Below are 24,284 nucleotides of genomic sequence, written 5' to 3' on the forward strand. Positions count from 1 at the left end.
ACTAGATAGGGCTGGCACAGAGCCCCCTAATTTTTAATTAATAGTAATAGTAATAGTAATAGTAATAGTAATAATAATAATAATAATAATAATAATAACTGTGGTAGCCTTTAAGCACTTATTATGTGCCAGGCACTGTACTAACCACTGGGGTAGATACAGGTAATTGGGTTGGACACAGTCCCTGTTCCATGTGAGGCTCACAGTCTTAATCACAGCTCACATGCTGCTTAGAGAAGCAGTGTGGCTCAGTGGAAAGAGCCTGGGCTTTGGAGTCAGAGGTCATGGGTTCAAATCCCGGCTCCACCAATTGTCAGCTGTGTGACTTTGGGCAAGTCACTTCACTTCTCCGGGCCTCAGTTCCCTCATCTGTAAAATGGGAATGAAGACTGCAAGCCCCCCGTGGGACAACCTGATCACCTTGTAACCTCCTCAGCACTTAGAACAGTGCTTTGCACATAGTAAGCACTTAATAAATGCCATTATTATTATTATTATCATTAATCCACATTTTACAGATGAGGGAACTGAGGCCCAGAGAAGGAAGGTGGCATGCCCAAAGCAGAAATGTGGCAGTCTCGGGATTAGAACCCAGGTCCTTCTGGCTCCCAGGCTCATGAACCCAGGCTCACAGTGTGACTACGTCACACTGTTTTAGCTCAACAGTTCAGACTTCCCAAGGAAGTTCCAACTTCCCCTAAGCCCCCCACAAACCCCAAAAGCTATTGTAGAGCGGGGTTCTGGACCAAGCTAGGGATTTACAAATGGCTCTGGCCTCCCCTTATCCAACCTCCAGCTCCCCATGATTCCCCCACATACCTGATTTGGCAGGTCACGGTGGCTAAATCTGTGAAGATGGGCGAGACATCACAAGGGATTCTAGCCAGCTCGGACTCTTCCGTATTCACCAGGGTCATCTCCAGCTGAGATCCATCACTGGGATACAACAGACTTGATTTCCAGTCCTCCCCTCCTAAACATACCCGTCACAACAGACACCACATCAGGATGGAGTTATTCAAAACTTGGAAACACAACATGGCCCTGGAGCATAAGAACATAGTAATAATAATAATAATAACTGTGGTATTTGTTAAGTGCTTACTATGTGTCAAGCACTGTTTTAAGCGCTGGGGTGGATACAAGCTAATCAGGTTGGACACAGTCCCTGTCCCACATAGGGTTCACACTCTTAATCCCTATTTTACAGATGAGGGACCTGATGCACAGAGAAGCAAAGTGATTTTCCCAAGGTCACACAGCAGACAAGTGGAGGAGATTGGATTAGAGCCCAGGTCCTTATGACGCCCAGGCCTGTGTGTTATCCACTAGGCCACAAAGCACAACTATTCTGGCTCAGTCCAAAAGTCCAGCCAATACCATATTTTACCTCAAAGAACACTTAGTGATAGTTGACCTTCTTGCATCCTTCTTAAAGACTTTCTAGCATTCCTAATTTTCCCCCTTCATTGTTCTATCATGTTTAAATCTATACAAGCTTTTATTGTGTCTTAATATCCCCTAACGTTTTCCTCTTCCCAACTAATTCTCCCTGGCACTGAGGGTAGAGCCAAGATCCTTGATATAAGAGGGGAATGAATAGAGGGGAAAAAAATTAAAGAATGCCAAGTTTAATAAAAATGTCAGCAATTGCAGTAATCTTCACATGAAAATTGAGCAAAATCAAGGCATATATATAAATTAAATGTAAGATATGCAAATACATGCATGCCTTTCTAAATATTTTATACTGCTGAGAGTGGTCTTCAGCAACAGCTGGCTGAAGATGACCAATTCTAATTCAGGGGAGATTTTAAACCAAGGGGAATATATTTCCCCTGAGGTTTAGGTAGGATGAAGGTGAAGCCTGGGGGAGGAAATAGAAGAAGGGGAAGGAGCGGCTAAGAAAGAAGATATCCTCCACACTACCATCTTACCCAATATGTGCAAGATGCAATACATACCAACAATTATGTCCCCCAGTGTAAGACCCTCCCCAGAACCTCACACACTGAATTGTAAGATGGATAATGTAGCATATAAGATGGATAATGTAACATACCATCAAAATTTACTGTGATCCATGCTCCTCCAGCAACGCTGCCTTCTCTTGGTTCAATGTGTAAACTTGCATAAGGCACTGCAAACCAAGAAGAGAGACATCCCGAGCAATCATTGAATTATTTGCCTAGGGGCTCCAGAGGCTAAAACAATGTTGCATATCCCCATCACTAGCGGTAGGAGAGGAGCTGTGGTCTGGTGCATCACTTCGTCTTCTTTAATAGTTATTATGGCATTTGTTAAGCACTTCCTATGTGTCAAGCACTGTTCTAAGTACTGGAGCGGATAAAAGTTAGTCACGTCAGACACAGTCCCTGTCCCACATGCAGCTCGCAGTCTAAGTAGGAGGGAGAATGGATAACAAATACCCATTTTACAGATGAGGAAACTGAGGCACAGAGAAGTTAAGTGACTTGCCCAAGGTCACACAGCAAGCACATTGCACAAAATAGGACCTTCTTCTCTGGCTGTATTTGTCAATCAATCCATCAGCCATGTTTATTGAGCGCTTCTTATGTGCAGAGCACTGTACTAAGTGCTTGGGAGAGTACAATATAACAATATAACAGAGTTGGTAGACACATCCCTCATCATTATCAGGCTGCCATCCAGTTTGGATGGAGTAAATTTCTCCACAGTAGAATTCGTGTTCCATTTTGGCTCTGCCAGAGGCAGATACTGATATTGGCTACACAGAAGCTCTGGCCCCAGCCAAATCTATTCAGTGGAACTGCTGTATAGTGTGGCTTGTCAAATCCAAGGAAGAAACAAAGAGGTTAGAAACAAGGAATTTTCTGACTATGGGTATTTTTCCACTCTCAGTACAATAGCTTCTAAATGTCATTGGCCGCACCCCTCAAAACTGTGGGACACATGTCGAACCAAAGACAGAGTCTTGGGTCCCGGAGTGATTATTTCCAGGATAAACAAAATGGTGGAGGGGACAGGAGAATGGATTTTGAGTAATTTTGGCTAATTTCCAAGTAAAGAAAATAAAAGGAAGCAATTGGAAAAGTAAAAACCCCTAACGTGGAAAAGGGATTAGTTTACCCTACAGGGAACTTAGATTTTGGACAACCCCTACAGTCAAGAACTTCCCATCACTACAATGCCATCCTAAGTGTAAAAAAGTAGGCATAATAGGTGGTTAAAGCACGAATGAAGTGCCTATTGACACTCAGTCGATATTAGTGAATGAATGAGAACATGATGAGGACTTTTTAACACCTGTGCAGTCTTCAGCTGAGTAGGTGATGGAATTGTCCTCTAATCCCAAAAACCTTTAAAATCAGATCAAATGCAAGACAGAAGATGGCCGGAATGGTGAACTAAGTCTCCAGGGCTGTTGGGGATTTATTTGACTTACTCCTGGGGGTGATGAAAGAATATCATTAATATTAATAATAATATCAATAATTGTGGCATCTGCGCATAGTAAGCACTGAATAAATGCCACTGATTGATTTGCATTTGATAATCGCTAAGCACTGTATTAAGTACTGGGGCAGATCCAACATAAGCAGATCAGACACAGTCCTTGATTTACACAGGGCTCACAATCTAAGGGGAAGGGTGAACAGGTATTAAATCTCTGTTTTACAGATGAAGAAACAGAAGGAGAGAAAAGTTAAATGACTTTCCCAAGGTCACACAAATAGATGAGAAATAGGGCTGGAATTAGAACCCAGATTCCCTGAATCCCAGGCCAGAGCTCTTTCCACTAGGGCAGGCTGCTTCTCATTTAGCCATATCACTCACCTGCCAAGAATATCACCTCAAGATTCACCACAGAAACCAGCCAAACCTTCATCTTGCCCCAGAATTGGTACCTCTGCATTCTTTCCGCGTCATGAAAGCTGATGCTTTCAGAGGAAGCAAGGGAGGGTCTCTGTCCTAAAAAGGACAGAGGGAGGGAATATTGGGTCAGTTGTTTTTTTTCACTGGTATTTGTTAAGCGCTCACTACTGCCAAGCACTGTACTAAGCGCTGGGCTAGATACAAGACAATCAGTTCCTGTCCCACAAAGCGCTCATCATCTTAATCCCCATTTTATAGAGGAGAGGATTGAGAGGCACAGGAAAGTTAAATGACTTGCCCAAGGTCACACAGCAGACAAGTGGCAGAGCCGGAATTAAAATTCACATCCTCTGAATCCCAGGTCTGGCTCTTCCCACTAGGCCACACCGCTTCCATCTGAATCTTTCTCTGCTATGGTGGGGTCTGGGGAACCCCAGCCTCAGTGTACTTGCACCTTGCATGGGGAGAAGGAAGCCTGGGGGTTCATTCATTCATTCATTCAATCGCATTTGTTGAGCACTTACTGTGTGCAGAGCACTGTACTAAGTGCTTGGGAAGTACAAATCGGCAACATATAGAGACGATCCCATTCACCTTGATCCTGTAAACCAATGACACACTTGCACCTCACTTGCCTGGCAGAGATTTTGTGAGGCTAAGAAAGGATAAAGGGCTTTGAAAACCCCAAAAGGAAGCAACTTCATTCATTCAATCATATTTGTTGAGTGCTTACTGTGGGCAGAACTCTGTACTAAGCACTTGGAAAGTACAATGCAGCAGTAAAGAGAGACAATCCCTGCCCACAACGGATTTACAGTCTAGAACTTAAGGAGCATGTGATCGAATGACTATCTCTTGTGAAATGGTGGCCTTGTTTTTCTTTTAATAATATTTAAGTGCTTAGTATGTGCAGCACTAAGCACTGGGGTAAATACAAGCCAATCAGGTTGGACACAATCCCTGTCCCATGTGGGGCTCACAATCCCCACTTTATAGATGAGGAAACTGAGGCCCAGGGAAGTTAAGTGACTTGCCCAAGGTCACACAGCAGACAAGCGGCAGAGCTGGCCTCATGTCTCACTACCCCATTTTGTAGTCCTTGCCTAGGTGCAGAGAAATTCATGGGAATGGCCTGACACCCCCAGGAGGAAACAAGCCTGCATTCATGGCAAAATATTCTTTCAGTTCAGCCTGAACCGAACCTGAGAGGGTGTCAAGAGCCTAGTCTCATCTCTTTCCAAGTTGGCCTAGACAGCAGAAATTAATATTTTCCTCTTTGTACCTTTGCTGTTTTTGAAACTCTAAATCCGGATCTGCTCCTGTGCCTTCAACTCAGAACAATCAAATCAATAAAAGCATATTTTTCTTAGCTCAGTTAATCCAGTAATTCCCCACAGGGATAAATGCCACTTTCATTTTATTTCCTAAGATTTTCAGCTAAAGAAACATAGCCACGTGGGTATTCTGGAGTGTCCATGTCCACTTTTTTTCTACAGAAGACACTGCTACAAACTATTCATCTCTCAGGTCTCCTTTGTTCTATTCACCCCACTGTGCTGGCTACTTTTTAACAACAGTAAAACTCCTCTTGAGACTGGGAAGACTAAACAAAGCCGGGGGGGGGGGGGAGGTCCCTTCCGAAGAGAACGGTACCCTCTTACCTCATCCCGCTCCTCTCCTGGTTACCAGTGGGCAGAGACACTCTGGGATCAAAACTCCTCTTTCAAACAATCCTGCTTGTTTCTGATGGGAATCGGGACAGGGAAAGATGAAAACTGCATCTAGTTCAAGTCTGGCCCTGTGCCACCCTGTAGGCACCTCGTTTGCGTCCGGCCCCGATCAGTGCCAGAGTAAAAGTTCAAAGCAGACCATAGCCCGGGCTTAACGATTAACACGAGCTATTGAGTGCATTTTTTCTCCCTCGGGGTGTTTTATGAATAACCGATGTAAAAGTGACCTCTGTGTTTCTCCATCTGCAGCCTGTGACCCGGACAAGAATTTGAAGGAAAATTCAGATCGTTAAAATGATTAGCCATTCAACCGGTGAGGGTCTGCCAGGTATAAAGACCAGGTGAGGGATGGCTATTCATTTAAAACTTTCTTCCACGCCAGCTTCCCAAGGACCATTTGTTAACTGCTTCCCTGAGGTAATCGATTCATTAAGCTAATATTCCAATCTCCCTTTTCAATTAATCAATCAATGGTTTTTATTGGGCACTTGCTATGTGAGAACCACCATGTAAGCTCTTAGGAGTTGATAGACATGATCCCTGCCACGAGGAGCTTACTATCTAGTGGAGAGCTTACAATCCACTGTCACAGATGAAAAACTGAAGGACAAAATTAAGTCAGCCAACAGTACTGGTGGAATCCATCTAGGCAGGACACCGGGTCACTGACCTCTGTGCCCATCTCTGTCTATCCTTGTCCTCTCTCTGCCTGTTTCTCACATTGTCTTTCTGTCTGACTTTGTTTCTTTCTCTCTCCAATCAGTCAATCAATGGTATTTATTGAGTGCTTACTATGTGCAGAGCACTGTACTGAGCACTTGGGAGAGAACACTACAACAGAATTAGCAGATACGTTCCCTGCTCATGACGAGCTCACAGGCTAGAATCTCCCCTCTCTCTTTCTAGCTGTGTTTTTCTCTGCATGGCTTTCTTTGTTTATATTCTATTTCCCTTTCCTGACTTTTTCTCTCCCCAGTCTTGTACAACTGGTCTTGCCATTTTGGATGCCCTACTCCCCTCTGTCTTTTTTTTAATACTATTTGTTAAGTGCTTACCATGTGCCAGGCACTGTACTAAGCACCACGGTAGATATAATAATAATAATAATAATAATAATAATAATGGCATTTATTAAGCCCTTACTATGTGCAAAGCACTGTTCTAAGCACTGGGGGGATACAAGGTCATGAGGTTGTCCCACGTGGGGCTCACAGTCTTCATCCCCATTTTCCAGATGAGGGAACTGAGGCCCAGAGAAGTGAAGTGACTTGCCCAAAGTCACACAGCTGACAAGTGGCAGAGCCGGGATTTGAACCCATGACCTCTGACTCCAAAGCCCATGCTCTTTTCCACTGAGCCACGCTGCTTTCCACATGGGGCTCCCACTCTTAATCCTTATTTTACAGAGGAGGTAACTGAAGCACAGAGAAGTTAAGTAACTTGGCCAAGTTCACACAGCAGACAAGTGGCTGGACTGGGATTATAACCCAAGTCCTTCTGACTCCCAGTCCCGTGGTCTAACCATTAGACCACACTGCTTCTCACCTTTGAGATCCAGAAAATGTGGTTCATTGATAATTGGCAGTTAGGCCACAAAAAATCACTCAATAAATATCACTGATGGATAACACAAATGTCTGGCTGTATGAAGTTAATAGATTTCACAAGAAGCAGCGTGGATTAGTGGAAAGAGCATGGGCTTGGGAGTCAGAGGTCATAGGTTCTAATCCTGCCTCCACCACTTGTCTGCTGCGTGACTTTGGGCAAGTCACTTAACTTCCCTGTGCCTCAGTTACTTCATCTGGTGAAATGGGGATTAAGACTGTGAGCCCCACATGGGACAACCTGATTATCTTGTATCTACCCTAGCGCTTAGAACAGTGCTTGGCACATAGTAAGTGCTTAACAAATGCCATCATCATCATCATTTCCAGGTTACTTGAGTAACTGCAAGGTCTATCTTTCTTGGAACACTAAAACAAATTCCAACTGTGTGAAGATATGAATAAAACTGATGAGATAAATGGTACTCAGCCCCAGATAGTCTCAATACAAACTCTTTCAACAGACCGGTACTCTCTCCTTTGGGTTCCCTCTCACATTTCCTATTAGAAAAGACAAAGCTACAGATAAACCTATTGGATAATAATAATAATAATCATAGCAGTTATTAAGCGCTTACTATGTGCAAAGCACTGTTTGAAGCGCTGGGGAGGTTACAAGGTGATCAGGTTGTCCCATGGGGCGCTCACAGTCTTAATCCCCATTTTACAGATGAGGGAACTGAGAACCAGAGAAGTTAAGTGACTTGTCCAAAGTCACACAGCTGGCAATTGGCAGAGCTGGGATTTGAACCCATGACCTCTGACTCCAGAGCCCGGGCTCTTTCCACTGAGCCACGCTGCTTCTCTAATAATCCCAGTTTTCTTCCTCCTACAAATCCACAAATGTCAGCTCCCTGTACAATTCTTAGGGTGCTGTTACTCTTCAGTATATCGTCCCCAACTAGTATCAATTATGTCAAAGCTGTTCTCACCAAAATCAAGCTTCGTGCCCCTTGAACCCATCTCTGAACTACAGTGCCATCTGACCTATTTGAAATCAATTCCATCAACAGGGGGCAGTACTGCCACGGCCATTTTCTGGTTTGATTTGGGGAAGAACAGAGATTTCTGGAGGGGGTATCTTCCAACCATCATTTGGAAACTCGAGAGCCTCCATGGGGTTGGAGCCAAATGGAGGTTGGAGTAAGGAGTACAGAAATCTGTGGTTGTAAAAGGACACTTTCTTCTCTCTCTCTCTCTCTCACTCCCCCCAGCCTCTGTGCAGCTGTCAGGGCAGATCTGGTGTCTTCGGTCTCCTTACGGATATGAGACGTAGGCGGATTTGAGACCCACCTGTTCAGTCCTAGATGGAAGCACATTGTACTGGGCAGGTACCCTCTTTTTGTTCATGGTGGGCAGGGCACCTGTCTACCAACTCTTTGATGGCGTACTCCCCCAAGTGCTTAGTACAGTGGTCTGCACACAGTAAGTGCTCAGTAAATAAGATTTACTGATTTTGCCAGTCTATCAATGAAAGGAGTTCAGATGTGACCATGCATAGACAACTGAGCAGAGTTTAGCAGCAATCCTTAGCAGATTCCTTGGAAAGATTTTATCTCATTCCAGACAAGATCATCAATGGATACTGATCTCTCTCTCTCGCTCTCTCGCTCTCTCTCTCTCTCTCTCTCTCTCTCTCTCTCACACACACACACACACACAGTTCAAATCACCTTTCCCCCCAACCCTACACATATATACCTATACCATACATACACAGATTGCTTCCCTTTCCTCTCCCACTTCAGAGATAACCACATTACTTCTAGACTGTGAGCCCACTGTTGGGTAGGGACCGTCTCTATATGTTGCCAACTTGTACTTCCCAAGCGCTTAGTACAGTGCTCTGCACACAGTAAGCGCTCAATGCATACGATTGAATGAATGAATTACTTACTGCTCTGGGATACAAAAAAAAGCCTGCAAGATGTTCTGGGGTGCCATCACGGCAGCCTGATTGGAACAAGAAGCTCCAGTTACAAGGACCAACCTGAATGTGGAATAAGCGCTTGTCTGGGGCACTATCTACTGGACAGCCCATCCAGATGGCAGTGGAGAACTGGAGAAATTATTCATCATCATCATCATCATCAATCGTATTTATTGAGCGCTTACTGTGTGCAGAGCACTGTACTAAGCACTTGGGCAGTACAAGTTGGCAACATATAGAGACAGTCCCTACCCAACAGTGGGCTCACAGTCTAAAAGGGGGAGACAGAGAACAAAACCAAACATACTAACAAAATAAAATAAATAGAATGGATATGTACAAGTAAAATAAATAGAGTAATAAATATGTACAAACATATATACATATATACAGGTGCTGTGGGGAAGGGAAGGAGGTAAGATGGGGGGGATGGAGAGGGGGACGAGGGGGAGTTTGGGGAGGAAGCAGCCTAGTTTAGTGGAAAAAGCACCGGAATGGGAGTCAGAGAACCTGGATTCTGGTCCTTGTTTGTCACTGGCCTGCTATGTGACCATGGGGCAAGTCACTTAACTTCTCTTTGAGTCAGTTTCCTCATCAGTAGAATGGGGATTAAATACCTGTTCTCCCACCTATTAGGACTGTGAGTCTCTTGTGGGACAGGGGCTGTCCCCAGCCCGATGACCTGGTATCTATCTCAGAGCTTAGAACAGTGCTTGACTCATAGTAAATGCTTAGCAAATACCATACCAAACAAACAAACAAGACTGTGGGAATGTCAAGGAGACACAATTAGCTTAAAAATAGTGACCCCCCCCCCCCACTCATTGCAGTTCTTCATGATTTTAACAACATGAGGTCTAAGAAAACCTGGGATGTGACACACACATCCATCAAAGAATCAAGACCAGAGGAAAACACATCTTTTGGAAGATCTGTCAGATCCCAGACTGAACTAGAGGTCTATGGAGCGATGATAGTACTGGTCAACTTTCTCGTCAGCTGTGAGAGGTGGCCTCTTCACTGCCAACTCCTTGAGCACTTTCATCAGTGCCACTTACGGACTACAATGAATGTCAAGTGGTGAATTATGAAGTCTGTCTCCTGGCATTGATGCTCATCTCATCTCAAACCAGCCATGCTAGGTGGGACATGGGAGGAAATTAGCGAAGCTAATCCCAGATCCACCACTTGTCTGCTGTGTGATGTTGGGCAATCACTTTATTTCTCTGTGCCTCAGTTACCTCATCTGTAAAATGGGGATTAAGACTGTGAGCCCCGAGAGGGACATTCATTCATTCATTCAATCGTATTTATTGAGTGCTTACTGTGTGCAGAGCACTGTACTAATCAATCAATCAATAAATAAATCGTATTTATTGAGTGCTTACTGTGTGCAGAGCACTGTACTAAGCATTTGGGAAGTACAAGTTGGCAACATATAGAGACGGTCCCTACCCAACAGTGGGCTCACAGTCTAGAAGGGATAATGATGGTATTTGTTAAGCGCTTACTATGTGCACTGTTCTAAGTGCTGGGGAGGTTACAAGGTGATCAGGTTGTCCCACGGGGGGCTCACCGTTTTTTAATCCCCATTTTACAGAAGAGGTAACTGAGGCCCAGAGAAGTGAAGTGACTTGCCCAAAGTCACACAGTACTAAGCGCTTGGAAAGTACAAGTTGGCAACATATAGAGATGGTCCCTCCCCAACAGCGGGCTCACAGTCTAGAAGGGGGAGACAGACAATGAAACAAAACTTACTAACAAAATAAAATAAATAGAATAAATATGTACAAGTAAAATAAATGGAGTAATAAATATGTACAAACATATATACATATATACAGGTGTTGTGGGGAGGGGAAGGAGGTAAGGCGGGGGGATGGGGAGGGAGAGAGGAAGGAGGGGGCTCAGTCTGGGACAGGGACTGTGTCCAACCTGAATAACTTGTATCTACCCCATATTTGCTTAACAAATATTATTATTATTATAGGGCACTCAAACACCTGGTGCATGATGAGCTGAAATTGGAAAAAAAAGCAAATAAGGTAGAGAAATTATTTAAGGACACAGTTAGGTACTCTCATCATTAGACTATTACATTACCTTCCTTCTGGTCTCTCTACCTCCAGTCTCTCTCCCGTGTGAGGAACATCTTTCTGAAGCATTGATGAGCACACATCTCTTCATTCATTAAACAATTCTAAGGACTTCCCATCTCAATCTGTCAGTCAACAAATGATATTTATTGTACAGATAAGTACACAGAGCACTGTGCTAAGAGTGTAGGAGAGTAAAACAGCTCAAAGCCATGGAGAAGCAGTACAGTCTAGCAGAAAGAGCATGAACCTAGGAGTCAGAGGACCTGGGTTCTAATCCCAGCTCTGCCGCTTGTCTGCTGTGTGAACTTGGGCGAGTCACTTCACTTCTCTATGCCTCAGTTACCACATCTGTAAAATGTGGATTAAGATTGTGAGCTCCATGTGGGAGAGGGACTGTGTCCAATGTGATTATCTTGTATCCAGTGCTAACTATAGTGCCTGCCTGGCACATAGTAAGTAAATAACATATACTTCCCAAGCACTTAGTACAGTGCTCTGCACACAGTAAGCGCTCAATAAATACGATTGTTGATGATGATACCATTAAAAAAAAAGACATAACCTTTGCCTGCAAGGATCTTATAATAATAATTATTATTATGGTATTTGTTAAGCGCTTACTGTGTGCCAAGCACTGTTTTAAATGCTGGAGTAAATAAAAGTTGATCAGGTTGTCCCATGTGGGGCTCACAGTCTCAATCCCTATTTTACAGTTAGATAACTGAGGCAGAGAGACATGAAGTGACTGCCCAAGGTCACACAGCAGACAAGTGGTGAAACTGGGATTAGAACCCAGGTCCTTTTGATTCCCAGGACTGTGCTCTAGCCACCAAGCCAACACTACTTCTCCAGCTGCTGCTTCACTAATCTCCTCCCATGTCCTACCTAATACGGCTGGCTTGAGACGAGAAAGAGAAACACAAAATGATTACAGATCAGAAAAAGAAGAGATAGAAAGATGGATAGGTAGTTGAAGAAGTGTTTAAAAAGTAGTAGTGAGAGTAGTATTTACTGAGTGCCTGCTGGTGTGATGCACTGTATTAGGCACATGGAAAGTCCAGAATCAAGAATTGACTCATGCCCAGCCAACAGAGTTGACACTCTAACAGGGAGATAAACGTAAAAATATTTGCACCTAGAATGATAAAAAATAATTAAGCATATTTACAGCGCTCAGGATAGGTGTAAATGTATCCATGCGTGCTAGAGTTGACTAATGATTTTGTATAGCTGAGGATCAGTCAATCAGTGTGCTTTGCAGATAGTAAGTGCTTAATAAATGCCATTATTATTATTATCATTATTATTATTGAGTGCTTACCATGTGCAAAGCATTATACTAAGCATTTGGGAGAGTACAATACAACAGATGGACCCATTCCCTGCCCACAATGAGCTTACCTGCTAGGTGGCTAGGTAGACATTAATATAAATAAATAAATTACAGATAGGTATATAAGGTCTGTGTGGTTGAGGGAGGGTTTGAATGTCAAGTACCTAAAATAATAATAATAATGGCATTTATTAAGTGCTTACTATCTGCCAAGCACTGTTCTAAGCGCTGGGGAGGTTACAAGGTGATCAGGTTGTCCCACATGGGGCTCACAGTCTTCATCCTCATTTTACAGATGACGTAACTGAGGCACAAAGTCAAGTGACTTGCCCAAAGTCACACACCTGACAAGTGGCGGAGCCAGGATTTGAACCCATGACCTCTGACTCCAAAGCCCGGGCTCTTTCCACTGAGCCACACAGGTAAAGGGCCAAGACCCAATAATAATAATAATGATGGCATTTATTAAGCGCTTACTATGTGCAAAGCACTGTTCTAAGCTCTGGGGAAGTTACAAGGTGAACAGGTTGTCCACGGGGAGCCTTACAGTCTTAATCCCCATTTTACAGAAGCAGCGTGGCTCAGTGTAAAGATCCCGGGCTCTGGAGTCAGAGGTCCTGGGTTCAAATCCCGGCTCCACCACTTGTCAGCTGTGTGACTTTGGGCAGGTCACTTCACTTCTCTGGGCCTCAGTTACCTCATCTCTAAAATGGGGATTAAGACTGTGAGCCCCACGTGGGACAACCTCATCACCTTGTAACCTCCCCAGTGCTTAGAACAGTGCTTTGCACATAGTAAGCGCTTAATAAATGCCATCATTATTATTATTATTTACAGATGAGGTAATTGAGGCACAGAGAAGTTAAGTTGACATTATTCATATTAGTATGTTGTAGTCTTATGTTCGGTGGGATGGTTCCAGTCTGCCTCCTCTACTGGGGCTTGGAGTTTTCTGGCTAGGAGCATCCAATAATTCAGCCTCCTCCTCCCTGCAACCAAGGGGGCTACCAGCCTCTCTGCTCAAGGGCAAGCCGAAAGCCTGAATGAAATGTGATCCCTGGCTTGGTGCCCTAAGAACAGTTGTTCGCAATGGAAAAAATCTCCCCTGGCTTTTGCCCTGATTGGCAGCCTCTCCTGAAGAAGTTATGGAGGGTGAGGGGGGCGCGGGGAGACGAATGACAAAGGAGCCAGAGAGGGGGCCTGGGTGGGATGGCAACTAGGACCTGAGGCTGCTCCAGGCCCCCCAGCCTTTCTGGGACCCCTTCCTGGGGAAAGAGAACGGGCCAGAAGGCTCTCTTTAGCCTTATCCTGGCTATACCAATAAATACGATTGAAAGAATGAATGAATGAATGAATGAATTCAGGTATTAGTCAAAGTTATATGCTGCTTTAAAATTAACATTGCATAGGACAACTAATGGTGGTTATCTGGTGCTCCATTAAAAGGCCACATCTTATATTACATGCCCCACTGGCCTATAACTTAGATTTCCCTTCTACCTTCATCCTTGTAATAGATAGTTAACCTTTCAGTCTTTGAATTTCAAATTATAAAAGCAATTCTAATGTTCCAAGCTAGCACAAAGCTTAATCAAGCAGTAGAAGTTTGCAGCTGGTAACTGAACTGCTAATTTCTTATTAACTAGAAACCTTTCTTGGTCTTTAATTAAACACCTATTACAGGACAAAACCCTGAAATGTGTTAACTGTACTTTGTTCTCTTTCAGAAGTAAAGTGAAGAGCTGATTGGTCATCCGGTCTCAAAACTGACACCAAGCTCACTCGTGTCAAATTTAAGCAACAAACTGCTATTTACATTCTTGGGGAGGTGGGGGCTAACAATTTAAGTTATTAATCTTTTGTATAACTACCTTTATGTAGCATGTAATGTTATTTCTCAGGGGGTGAAATACTTTTCCGTAAAACTTGTAATAAAGCTTTTATTATAGACTTTCAAAAAAATTAAGCACTTAGTACAGTGCTCTGCACACAGTAAGTGCTCAATAAATATGATTGATTGAATGAATGAATGAATACCAAAGCGGCCAGAGGTCAATCAATCATTTTTATTGATAACCAGCATGGCCTAGTGGATAGAGCACGGGCTTCGGAGTCAGAAGGTCCTGGGTTCTAGTCCTGGCTCTGCCACTTGTCTGATGGGTGACCTTGAGCAGGTCACTTCACTTCTCTGGACTTCAGTCACCTCATCTGTAAAACAATAGGGACTAAGACTCTGAGCCTCATGTGGGACCTGGATTGGGTCCAACCTGATTAGCTCGTCTCTACCCCAGTGCTTAGAACAGTGCCTAGTACATAGTAAGCGTTTAACAAACACCATAAAAAAAAACCAAGAGAAATCTAACCTGACCCAAGCCACGGTCACACGCTTCCTTTAATGCAGATGGACACTGGGTTTCGCTTCACTGCTCAACTTGAGCAGCTGCTTTCCTGACAGATTTGGGCCTTCTTTGGTTTCAGCCTTCAGCTCGGTCCTGTTCTTCCCCCGTCTGGAGTAGATTTGGGGTTTTGGAGGTGGGGGCATCAAGCTACGGACCTTCCATGGAGACCTGAACAACAGTTGTTCCGGAAAGAATTGCTGTTGTCTTATGTTTTCGAGTTGCGTCCGACCCATAGCGACGCCATAAACACATCTATCCCAGAACGCCCCAATTCCATCTGCAGTCGTTCTGGTAGCGTAGCCATAGAGTTTTCTTAGTAAAAATCTGGAAGCGGTTTACCATTGCCTCCTTCCACGCAGTAAACACGAGTCTCCACCCTCGACTTTCTCCCATGTTTTGCTGCTGCCCTGCACAGGTGAGTTTTGACTTGTAGCAGACTGCCTTCCACTTGCTAGCCATGGCCCAAGCTAGGAATGGAATGGGTAGGCCTCTGCTTGACTCTCCCTCTTGTAGTCATGACTGGTAGAGGACTGGAAACTCTCCAGGTATGACCCTGAGAGGGGTCTGGGAAGAATGGGAGATCCTAAATGGCAGGAAAGACCCTATTAGCCCTTAGTAGGAAGGGCGGAGGGAGACTCAGATTCTGCTTCCCTGACTGGCAAGGGGAGAGGTGAACACTGTAAGCAAGTTCTCGGCAGGGATTGTATCTGCTAATGCTGCCAAACTGTCCTCTCTCAAGCCCTTAGTACAGTGCTCTGCATACAGTAAGTGCTCAATAAATACTCTAGAATGATTGACTGATTGATCAATTGGAGCCCTCCCAGGAGAGACAACTGAGGTAATGGGAATGCTGCTCCCAAAGGCCGGGGGAGTTCGAGGCTCTGAGTTTTATTCCTACCTGCCTCAACCCCTGGATTTCTGTTCACCAGCAGCAGAATTTTAAAATACACATCAGATTTTTTTAGTTTAAAACCCACTTTAAATCATTTCTAAACATAAATGTAACCGACTCCGTCAGATACACCAGCCTCTTTTTGCCAACTTTCTCTCTCCGGGACTCCATGGCAGTAATGAGGTTCTAATCTCGGCCCTGCTACTTGTCTGCTGAGTGACCTTGGGCAAATTACTTCATTTCTCTGTGCTTCAGTTCCCTCATCAGTAAAATGGGGATGAAGACAGGAAACCCCATGTAGGACAGGCACTGTGTCCAGCCTGATTAGCTTGTATCTAATCCAGTGCTTAGTGTAGTGCCTGGCACATAGTAAGCACCTAACAAATACCACAATTATTATTATTATTACTATTATTATCAATGGGCCATACATTTTGCATTAAGCTGGTTTGATGTATTTGGAATCTCAGCTCCACCACGCAAAGGACAGATTACCTACAGTTAGGATCTCAGGAAGAAACCTGATAGCCAGGGTAGGCCACTGTTATTAATCTATCATCCATAAATCGATCATAAAATGTATCAGATCTGCTAATTCTGGATGTCTTATACGTTGTATTTTTTATAGTATTTGATAAGTGCTTACTATGTTCCATTCATTCATTTAATTCAATCATATTTATTGAGCGTTTAATTTGTGCAGGGCACTGTACTAAGCTCTTGGGAACTACAAGTCGATTCCAGGCATTATACTAAGCTCTAGGGGAGATACAAGCTAAGCAGGTTGGGCACAGTCCATGCCCCACATGGCATTCATTCTCACAGGGTAACTGAGGCACAGAGAAATGAAGTGATTTGCCCGTGATCACACAGCAGACAAGAGGCAGAGCCAGGATTAGAACCCAGCTTCTTCCGATTCCCAGGCCCATGCTCAGTCCACTAAACCACGCTGCTTCTTGGATCATATGTGGTTCTGCACATGCTGCTGTCTGGACCAACACGCTTCCAGCCTAGCTCTCCACTGGACGCCCTTCCCCTGACACCTTCAGCCCTTTTCCATCTGGCTCACCCCAAATCTTTCCATCACCAGGGCCACCTCTTCCAGCTGTGGTTCAGAAAAATCCCAATACCTCTGCCCCCCAACCCACAGGAGCTGGCATTGTTGGAGGAGGGCAAGCCCGGCAGCCACTTGCGTCCGGGGACACCCTTCCGTTGGTTCAGGTTTTTCTTCCAAATGCCGTTGAGGCCACTTCCTCCTCAGTCTTTCGAGCCCATAACTAAGCTCGGGGAACAGGTGGGACAGCTGACTCCTTCGAATGAAAGGAGAGCTCAGTTGTTTTTCCACTTGACCCGCTCCTAGAGCCTGCCGCCGCTGGCCCTGCTGCTGCCGGAGACCCTTCCCTCCGGCCTCCCTCCTGCCTCCTGCCAAACCTCCGGGGACCTGGGATTTGTCTGTGATTAGTCACAGAAGAGAGTAGGGCCCCAGCTTGGGTCAGCTTCTGGTTTTGGCTTTATGGCCAGGGGGACAACTTGCCTCAGAAAGCAGCCTCAGGCTCCTGGGGCTGCTGTGGCTACTGCTGTCGGCCGTCTGACCTCTCACCCTCATCCTACCTCTGGCCTGGAAAGTCCCCCCTCCTCATATCCATCAGACAATTACTCTCCCCCCTTTCAAAGCTGCTGTGAAGGCATATCTCTTTAAAGATGTGCTTACAGCTATTTATTCTGACGGTTTTGACATCTGTGTACATGTTTTGTTTTGTTGTCTGTCTCCCCCTTCTAGACTGTGAGCCCGTTGTTGGGTAAGGACCATCTCTATATGTTGCCAACATGTACTTTCCAAGCACTTAGTACAGTGCTCTGCACAAAGTAACTGCTCAATAATGAATCTCTTCCAAGAGGCCTTCCCTGACTTAGTCCTCATTTTCTCCTCCCACGTCTTCTACGTCACCTCAACTTGCTCCCTTTATTCATCCCCACCTCCCAGTCTCACAGCACTTACCGACATATGGGTAATTTATTTATTTATATTAATGCCTGTCTCACACTCTGGACTGGAAGCTCACTGTGGGAAGGGAATGTGTCTGATTATTGTTGTATTGTAATAATAATAATAATAATGACATTTATTAAGTGCTTACTATGTGCAAAGCACTGTTCTAGGCGCTGGGGAGGTTACAAGGTGATCAGGTTTTCCCACGGGGGGCTCACAGTCTTCATCCCCATTTTACAGATGAGGGAACTGAGGCACAGAGAAGTGAAGTGACTATCCAAAGTCACAGAGCTGACAACTGGTGGAGCCGGGATTTAAACCCATGATCTCTGGCTCCAAAGCCCATGCTCTTTCCACTGAGCCATGCTGCTTCTCACATTGTACTCTTCCAAATGCTTAGTACAGAGTACATACGTGTAGATAGGTGTACATGTTACTCTCTATACAGAGAGTAGCCTTGTTTAAAAAGGGTCATTTCCTTTCCAGGACTCCTGTTGGGGTCACTCTGTCTGAGCCCCCTCTTGGAAGTGAGGGAGGGAGGGAAGAAGGGGGAGGACGAGGCAGGAAGGAGATTCAAATTGAAAATGAAGGACTGTCACTAGAGCATGACAATAATAATTGTGGTATTTGTTAAACACTTACTCAATCCAGCGCTTAGAACAGTGCTTGGCACATAGTAAGCACTTAACAAATACCATCATTGTTACTGTTATATGCCAGGCATTGTACTAAGTGCTGGGGAGGAGACAAGCGAATCAGGTTCGACACAGTCCCTGTCATTCATTCACTCAATCACATTTATTGAGCACTTACTGTGGCTGAGCAATGTACTAAGCATTTGGGAGAGTACAATAGAACAATAAATAGACACATTCCTTGCCCACAATGAGCTTACAGTCTAGAGTCCCACATGGGGCTCACAGTCTCAATCCCCATTTTACAGATGAGGTAACTGAGGCACAGAGAAGTGAAGTGCCTTGCCCAAGGTCACACAGCAGATAAGTGGTGGCAGTGGGATTAGAACCCAGGTCTTTTGGACTCCCAGGCTCGTGCTCTCTCCACTGGGCCACACTGCTTCTTGTGATAAGGGACCTCCAGCTTTCCCATATGGGGAAGGAAGCTGATTGCAAGCACACTGAAGGCAGGGATCATGTCTATCCACTCTATTACACCCACTGTTGGGTAGGGAACGTCTCTATATGTTGCCAACTTGTACTTCCCAAGTGCTTAGTACAGTGCTCTGCACACAGTAAGTGCTCAATAAATATGATTGAATGAATGAATGAAAAATACTCCCAAGCAATTAGCAATAATAATAATGATGGCATTTGTTAAGTGCTTACTATGTGCAAAGCACTGTTCTAAGCACTGTATGCTCTAAGGAAGATACAAGGTGATCAGGTTGTCCCACAACGGGTTCACGGTCTTAATCCCCATTTTCCAGATGAGGTAACTGAGGCCCACAGAAGTGAAGTGACTTGCCCAAAGTCACACAGCTGACAAGTGGCGGAAGCGGGATTTGAACCCATGACCTCCATGCCAGTGCTCTTTCCACTGAGCCACGCTGCTTCTCAGTACAGTGTTCTGCACACAGTAAGCACTCAAGAAATACGACTGATTAATAACAATAATGAATAATTACAATACTTGTTAAGCACTTACTATATGCCAAGCACTGTTCTAAGCGCTGGGGTAGATAAAAGTTAATCAGTTCGGGTACAGTCCTTGTCTCACATGGGGCTCACAGTGTAATTAGAAGGGAGAACAAGAGAACAAAAGAAACATCAGCAGTGTCTGCAAGCCTCCATCCTTCTTTGGTACTGAAGGAGGTAATAATAATAATAATAATAACAATAATAATAATAATAATAATAATAGTATTTGCTAAGTGCTTACTAAATGCTGGGGTGGACACAAGCAAATGGGGTTGGACACAGTTCCTTTCCCATTTAGGGCTCACAGTCTCAATCCCCATTCTACACATCAGGTTAACTGAGGCACAGAGAAGTGAAGTGACTTACCCAAGGTCACGCAGCAGACAAGTGGCAGAGCCAGGATTGGAACTCATGAACCTCTGACCCCCAGGTCCATTCTCTATCCACTATGGCCTGCTGCTTCAGAGAGCAAGAGATGGACAATGGAGCAATTCTTTCACAGCCATTAAGTTATGCAGCGGTGGTGGAACCAGCGAACAGAAAAGAGGGGAGTTCAAATCCTGGGTCTTCTATCCTTACCCCTGTGTGACCTTGGTCAAGTCCCAGATCTTTCGGGGCTTGAGTTTCCTCCTCCTAAGACCAATGTCAAGGAGTAATAACAATAATAATAATAACTGTGATCTCTTAATGGTATTTGCCAAATGCTATGTGTCAAACGCTGTTCTGAGCACCGGGGTAGATATGAGCTAATCAGGTTGGACCCAGTCCTTGTCTAAGTAGAAGGGAGAACATGTACTGAATCCCCATTTTTCACTTGAGGAAACTGAGAGACACAGAGAAGTGAAGTGACATGCCCACTAAAGTCACACAGCAGGCAAGTAGGGAAGTCAGGATTAGAACCCAGGTCTTCCGGATCCCAGACCTATGTGCCAAGCACTGTACTAAGCACTGAGGTAGATACAAGATAATCAGGTCAAATACTGTCCCTGTCTCACATGGGGCTCCCAGTTTAAGTAGCTTAGAAGTAGGTGCAAAGCTCAAGAAATTTGAGAAAATTTAGACACGGGAGAGAGAGAGAGAGAGAGAGAGAGAGAGAGAGGGAGGCTCATTAACTGACACTTGACGGTAGAAATGTGCAGAAGCCCATATTTTAGGAGAGGAAAAGACATTCGATCTCTTAGCGCTTTACTTTCTAGAGAAGATACGACAAGGGATCCTAATTCCACAGACTGGGTGAAAGATGAAACCAAACCCAAATAATAAAGGAGAATAGGGAAGCTCTACTTTTAGTGGGGATCTAGCTGAAGGGATCTGAACCCCCAGAACGCTATTTCTGATTTGGGTAAATGAGGGATAAAAACACCAGGCCACAGTTCTTCCCCTCTTCAAAGGCATCCTGAAATTCCACCTTTTTTATGGTGTTGGTTAAGCAGTAAGTAGTGCCAGACACTGAGTGCTGGGGTAGATAGATAGTCAGTTGGACACAGTCCCTGTCCCACATGGAGCACACAGTCTTCATCTCTATTTTATAGATGAGGTAAGTAAAGTGATTTGCCCAAGGTCACACCATAGACCCAGCCTGCAGCCACCCCCTAAATATCCAAGCAGAATTCACTGTCTCCTGAAACTACCAGTTATGGATCATTTGCTGATTTCTGGGCAGCGTACGGTCACCTGACTCCTGCTTCTTCTTGTCCCCTAGGTTCATCTGACATGATTCCTAGCTTGAATTTTTTCATTCATTCATTCAATCGTATTTGTTGAGCACTTATTGTGTGCACAGCACTGTACTAAGCAGTTGGGACAGCATAATAGAACAGTCAACAGATATCTTCCCTGCCCACAATGAGCTTACAGTCTACTATTCTATTTATTTTGTTAATGATGTGCATCTAGCTTTAATTCTTTTTGTTCTGATGACTCGGCACCTGTCTACGTGTTTTGTTTTGTTGTCTGTCTCCCCCTTCTAGACTGTGAGTCCGTTGTTGGGTAGGGACTGTCTCTATATGTTGCCAACTTGTACTTTCCAAGCACTTAGTATAGTGCTTTGCACACAGTAAGCGCCCAATAAATACAATTGAATGAATGAATAAATGAATATCGTATCAAGCCCTTTTCAGTCATTTCAAGTGCCACAAAAAATGATTACTTTATAGTCTCCCGGATTTGAGAATTTCTTCTGGCTCCATCAGGCAGGAGAGGAGCTCTTTGAGCATGTTGCCTCTCTCCCATCCCCCAAGGCTTCTACTACAGCAGCAGCTGGAAAAACCTCCAAGGGGAACAGCTGGCGACCAGTGGGCTCGCCTGCGGTCGATGACTGTGGGCAGACAAAAGCGTGAGAGGAGCACATTAGAGCAATCCCAGTGACTAAATTCCAAAAGACAGTAGCGGGCTTCAGTGGTCCTTCCCGAGGAGGGCAGGGATGATCATTCTTAGTGAAGGGAAAACTGAGGCCCAGGACAGGGAAGCAACTTTCCAAAATCCCACAGCACAGCAGAGTCGATCCCATGTCAACTGATTCTCACTCCAGAATGCCATCTACCAGGAGGCACAATCAGTCAGTTTATTATTTTTTTATGATATTTGTTAAGCGCTTACTATAAGCCAGGCACAACACTAAGCCGAGGAGTAGACACAGTTAATCAGGTTGGTCCCAGTCCCAGTCCCATCTAGGGCTCACAGTCTTAATCCCCATTTTACAGATGAGGTCACTGAGGCATGGAGAAGTTAAGCGACTTGACCAAAGTCACAAAGCAGACAAGTGGCAGAGCTGGGATTAGAACCCAGGTCCTTCTGACCTCAAAACCTATGCTCTATCCACTAGACCATGCTGCTTCTCTTCTCTTCTATGCTCAATAAATATGAATGATTGTTTAATTTCCCTCCAAAAGACAGAAATATGTCATTGATAATAATAACAATAATAAGTATTTGTTAAGTACTTACTATTTTCCAAGCACACTTACTATTTGCCAAGCACTGTATTAAGGGCTGGGGTATATACAAGATAATCAAGTCCAGAGATAATCAGAGAAGCAGCGTGGCTCAGTGGAAAGAGCACGGGCTTGGGAGTCAGAGGTCGTGGATTCAAACCCCGGCTCCACCACTTGTCAGCTGTGTGACCTTGGGCAACTCACTTCACTTCTCTGTGCCTCAGTTCCCTCATCCGTAAAATGGGGATTAAGACTGTGAGCCCCACGTGGGACAACCTGATCACCTTGTATCCCCACCCCCAGTGCTAAGAGCAATGCTTGGCACCTAGTAAGCGCTTAACAAGTACAAAAAAAAAAATTCCCACATGGGACTCACAGGTATGGGGGAGAACAGGCATTGAACCTCCATTTTAGAAATGAAGAGAAGTTGAGTGACTTGCCCATGGTCACACAGCAGATAAGTGGCAGACCCGGGACTAGAACCCACTGTGGATTTGATTTCAACTTAGCAAGACCCCAGGGGCTGAGCTGCTCCTCTCCTCCTGGCCCTTCTGTGGTCAGGCGATAGGATGCATGTCAGGTTGTACTTCCCAAGCGCTTAGTACAGTGCTCTGCACACAGTAAGCGCTCAATAAACATGATTGAATGAATGAATGAATCTGTGTGGTTAAGTCTTGGTCTGAGCAGGGTGGGAGGGGGCTACCCTTCCAAGGCCAAACGGATCATCCCAAAAGTACACACCCAACCGGCAGAGACACGCCGCTCTCTTCGGAGTGCAGAGCTGGATCGGAGCTCCAGAAATGAACAGGCTGGAGTCAGCTTTCCTACGGGATCCTTCAACCCATCCATTAATCCTTCATTCATTTATTCATTCATTCATTCAGTCGTATTTATTGAGTGCTTACTATGTGCAGAGCATTGTTCTAAGCACCTGGAAAGTACAATTCAGCAACAAATAGAGACAATCCCTACCCAACAACAGGCTCACAGTCTTAATGACACTTGGAATGGGCTACCTGTGCCCTCTTAGGAGATCCCATTAAAGGAAGCTGACAGAACTCTAGACTATGAGCTCGTTGTTGGGTAGGGCCCGTTTCTATATGTTGCCAACTTGTACTTCCCAAGCGCTTAGTACAGTGCTCTGCACACAGTAAGCGCTCAATAAATACGATTAAATGAATGAATTAATTAACTCCGCAACTCTCTTAAACATCGGCCTGTCTTGCTCCCTTTATTCATTCCTCCCTCCCAGCCCCACGGCACTTATATACATATCTGTAATTTTACTTATTTATATTAATGTCTGTTTCCCCCTCTAGACTGTAAACTCATCTGGGCACAGAACATGTCTCATATTGCTATAGTGTATACTTCCAAGCTCTTAGTACATTGCTCTGAACTCAGTCAACGCTCAATAAATATGACTGACTGACTCTATTATTTCCCCAATCTATAACTTATTTTCATTCAGTCAGTCACATTTATTGAGCACTGACTGTGGGCAGAGCACTGTACTAAGTGCTTGGAAAGTACAATTCAACAATAAAGTGAGACAATCCCTGCCCACAATAGGCAGTCTCCCCCTTTAGACTGTAAACCTGTGGGTAGGGATTGTGTCTACCAGCTGTATTACATTGCATTTCCCAAGCATTTAGAACAGTGCTCTGCACACAGTAAGCACTCAATAAATACCATTAAAGGATTATTTATATTTATTTTCATTTATATTAATGTCTTTCTCCCCCTCTAGACTGTAAGCTCCCCTGTGAGCAGGGAATGTGCCTACTTACCCCGTTGGATTGTACTCTCCCAAGCACTTAGTACAGTGTTCTGTCCACAGTAAGTGCTCAATAAATGTTAT

General features: G+C 44.5%; 1 protein-coding gene and 1 non-coding gene across 2 annotated transcripts in view; both read right to left on the reverse strand.

Annotated features, from left to right (window-relative positions):
- Positions 1 to 3,943, reverse strand: part of PKHD1 (PKHD1 ciliary IPT domain containing fibrocystin/polyductin) — a 388,392-nt gene extending 384,449 nt beyond the window's left edge. Inside the window, exons 1-3 of the mRNA XM_038772975.1 lie at positions 3,820 to 3,943; positions 2,063 to 2,140; positions 820 to 973 (exon numbers count right to left, since the gene is read on the reverse strand). Coding sequence (XP_038628903.1) covers positions 820 to 973; positions 2,063 to 2,140; positions 3,820 to 3,898 — 311 coding nt within the window. The 5' untranslated portion in view covers positions 3,899 to 3,943. The remainder of the gene's footprint in view (positions 1 to 819; positions 974 to 2,062; positions 2,141 to 3,819) is intronic.
- An 11,435-nt stretch (positions 3,944 to 15,378) lies between these two features.
- On the reverse strand, positions 15,379 to 15,516 carry LOC119920376. The gene has a single exon (XR_005448126.1). It is a non-coding gene; the product is annotated as a small nucleolar RNA SNORA7 (small nucleolar RNA).
- Positions 15,517 to 24,284: the final 8,768 nt, after the last annotated feature.

Source organism: Tachyglossus aculeatus, chromosome X1, assembly GCF_015852505.1.
Source record: "Tachyglossus aculeatus isolate mTacAcu1 chromosome X1, mTacAcu1.pri, whole genome shotgun sequence".
Classification (NCBI taxonomy): Eukaryota; Metazoa; Chordata; class Mammalia; order Monotremata; family Tachyglossidae; genus Tachyglossus; species Tachyglossus aculeatus.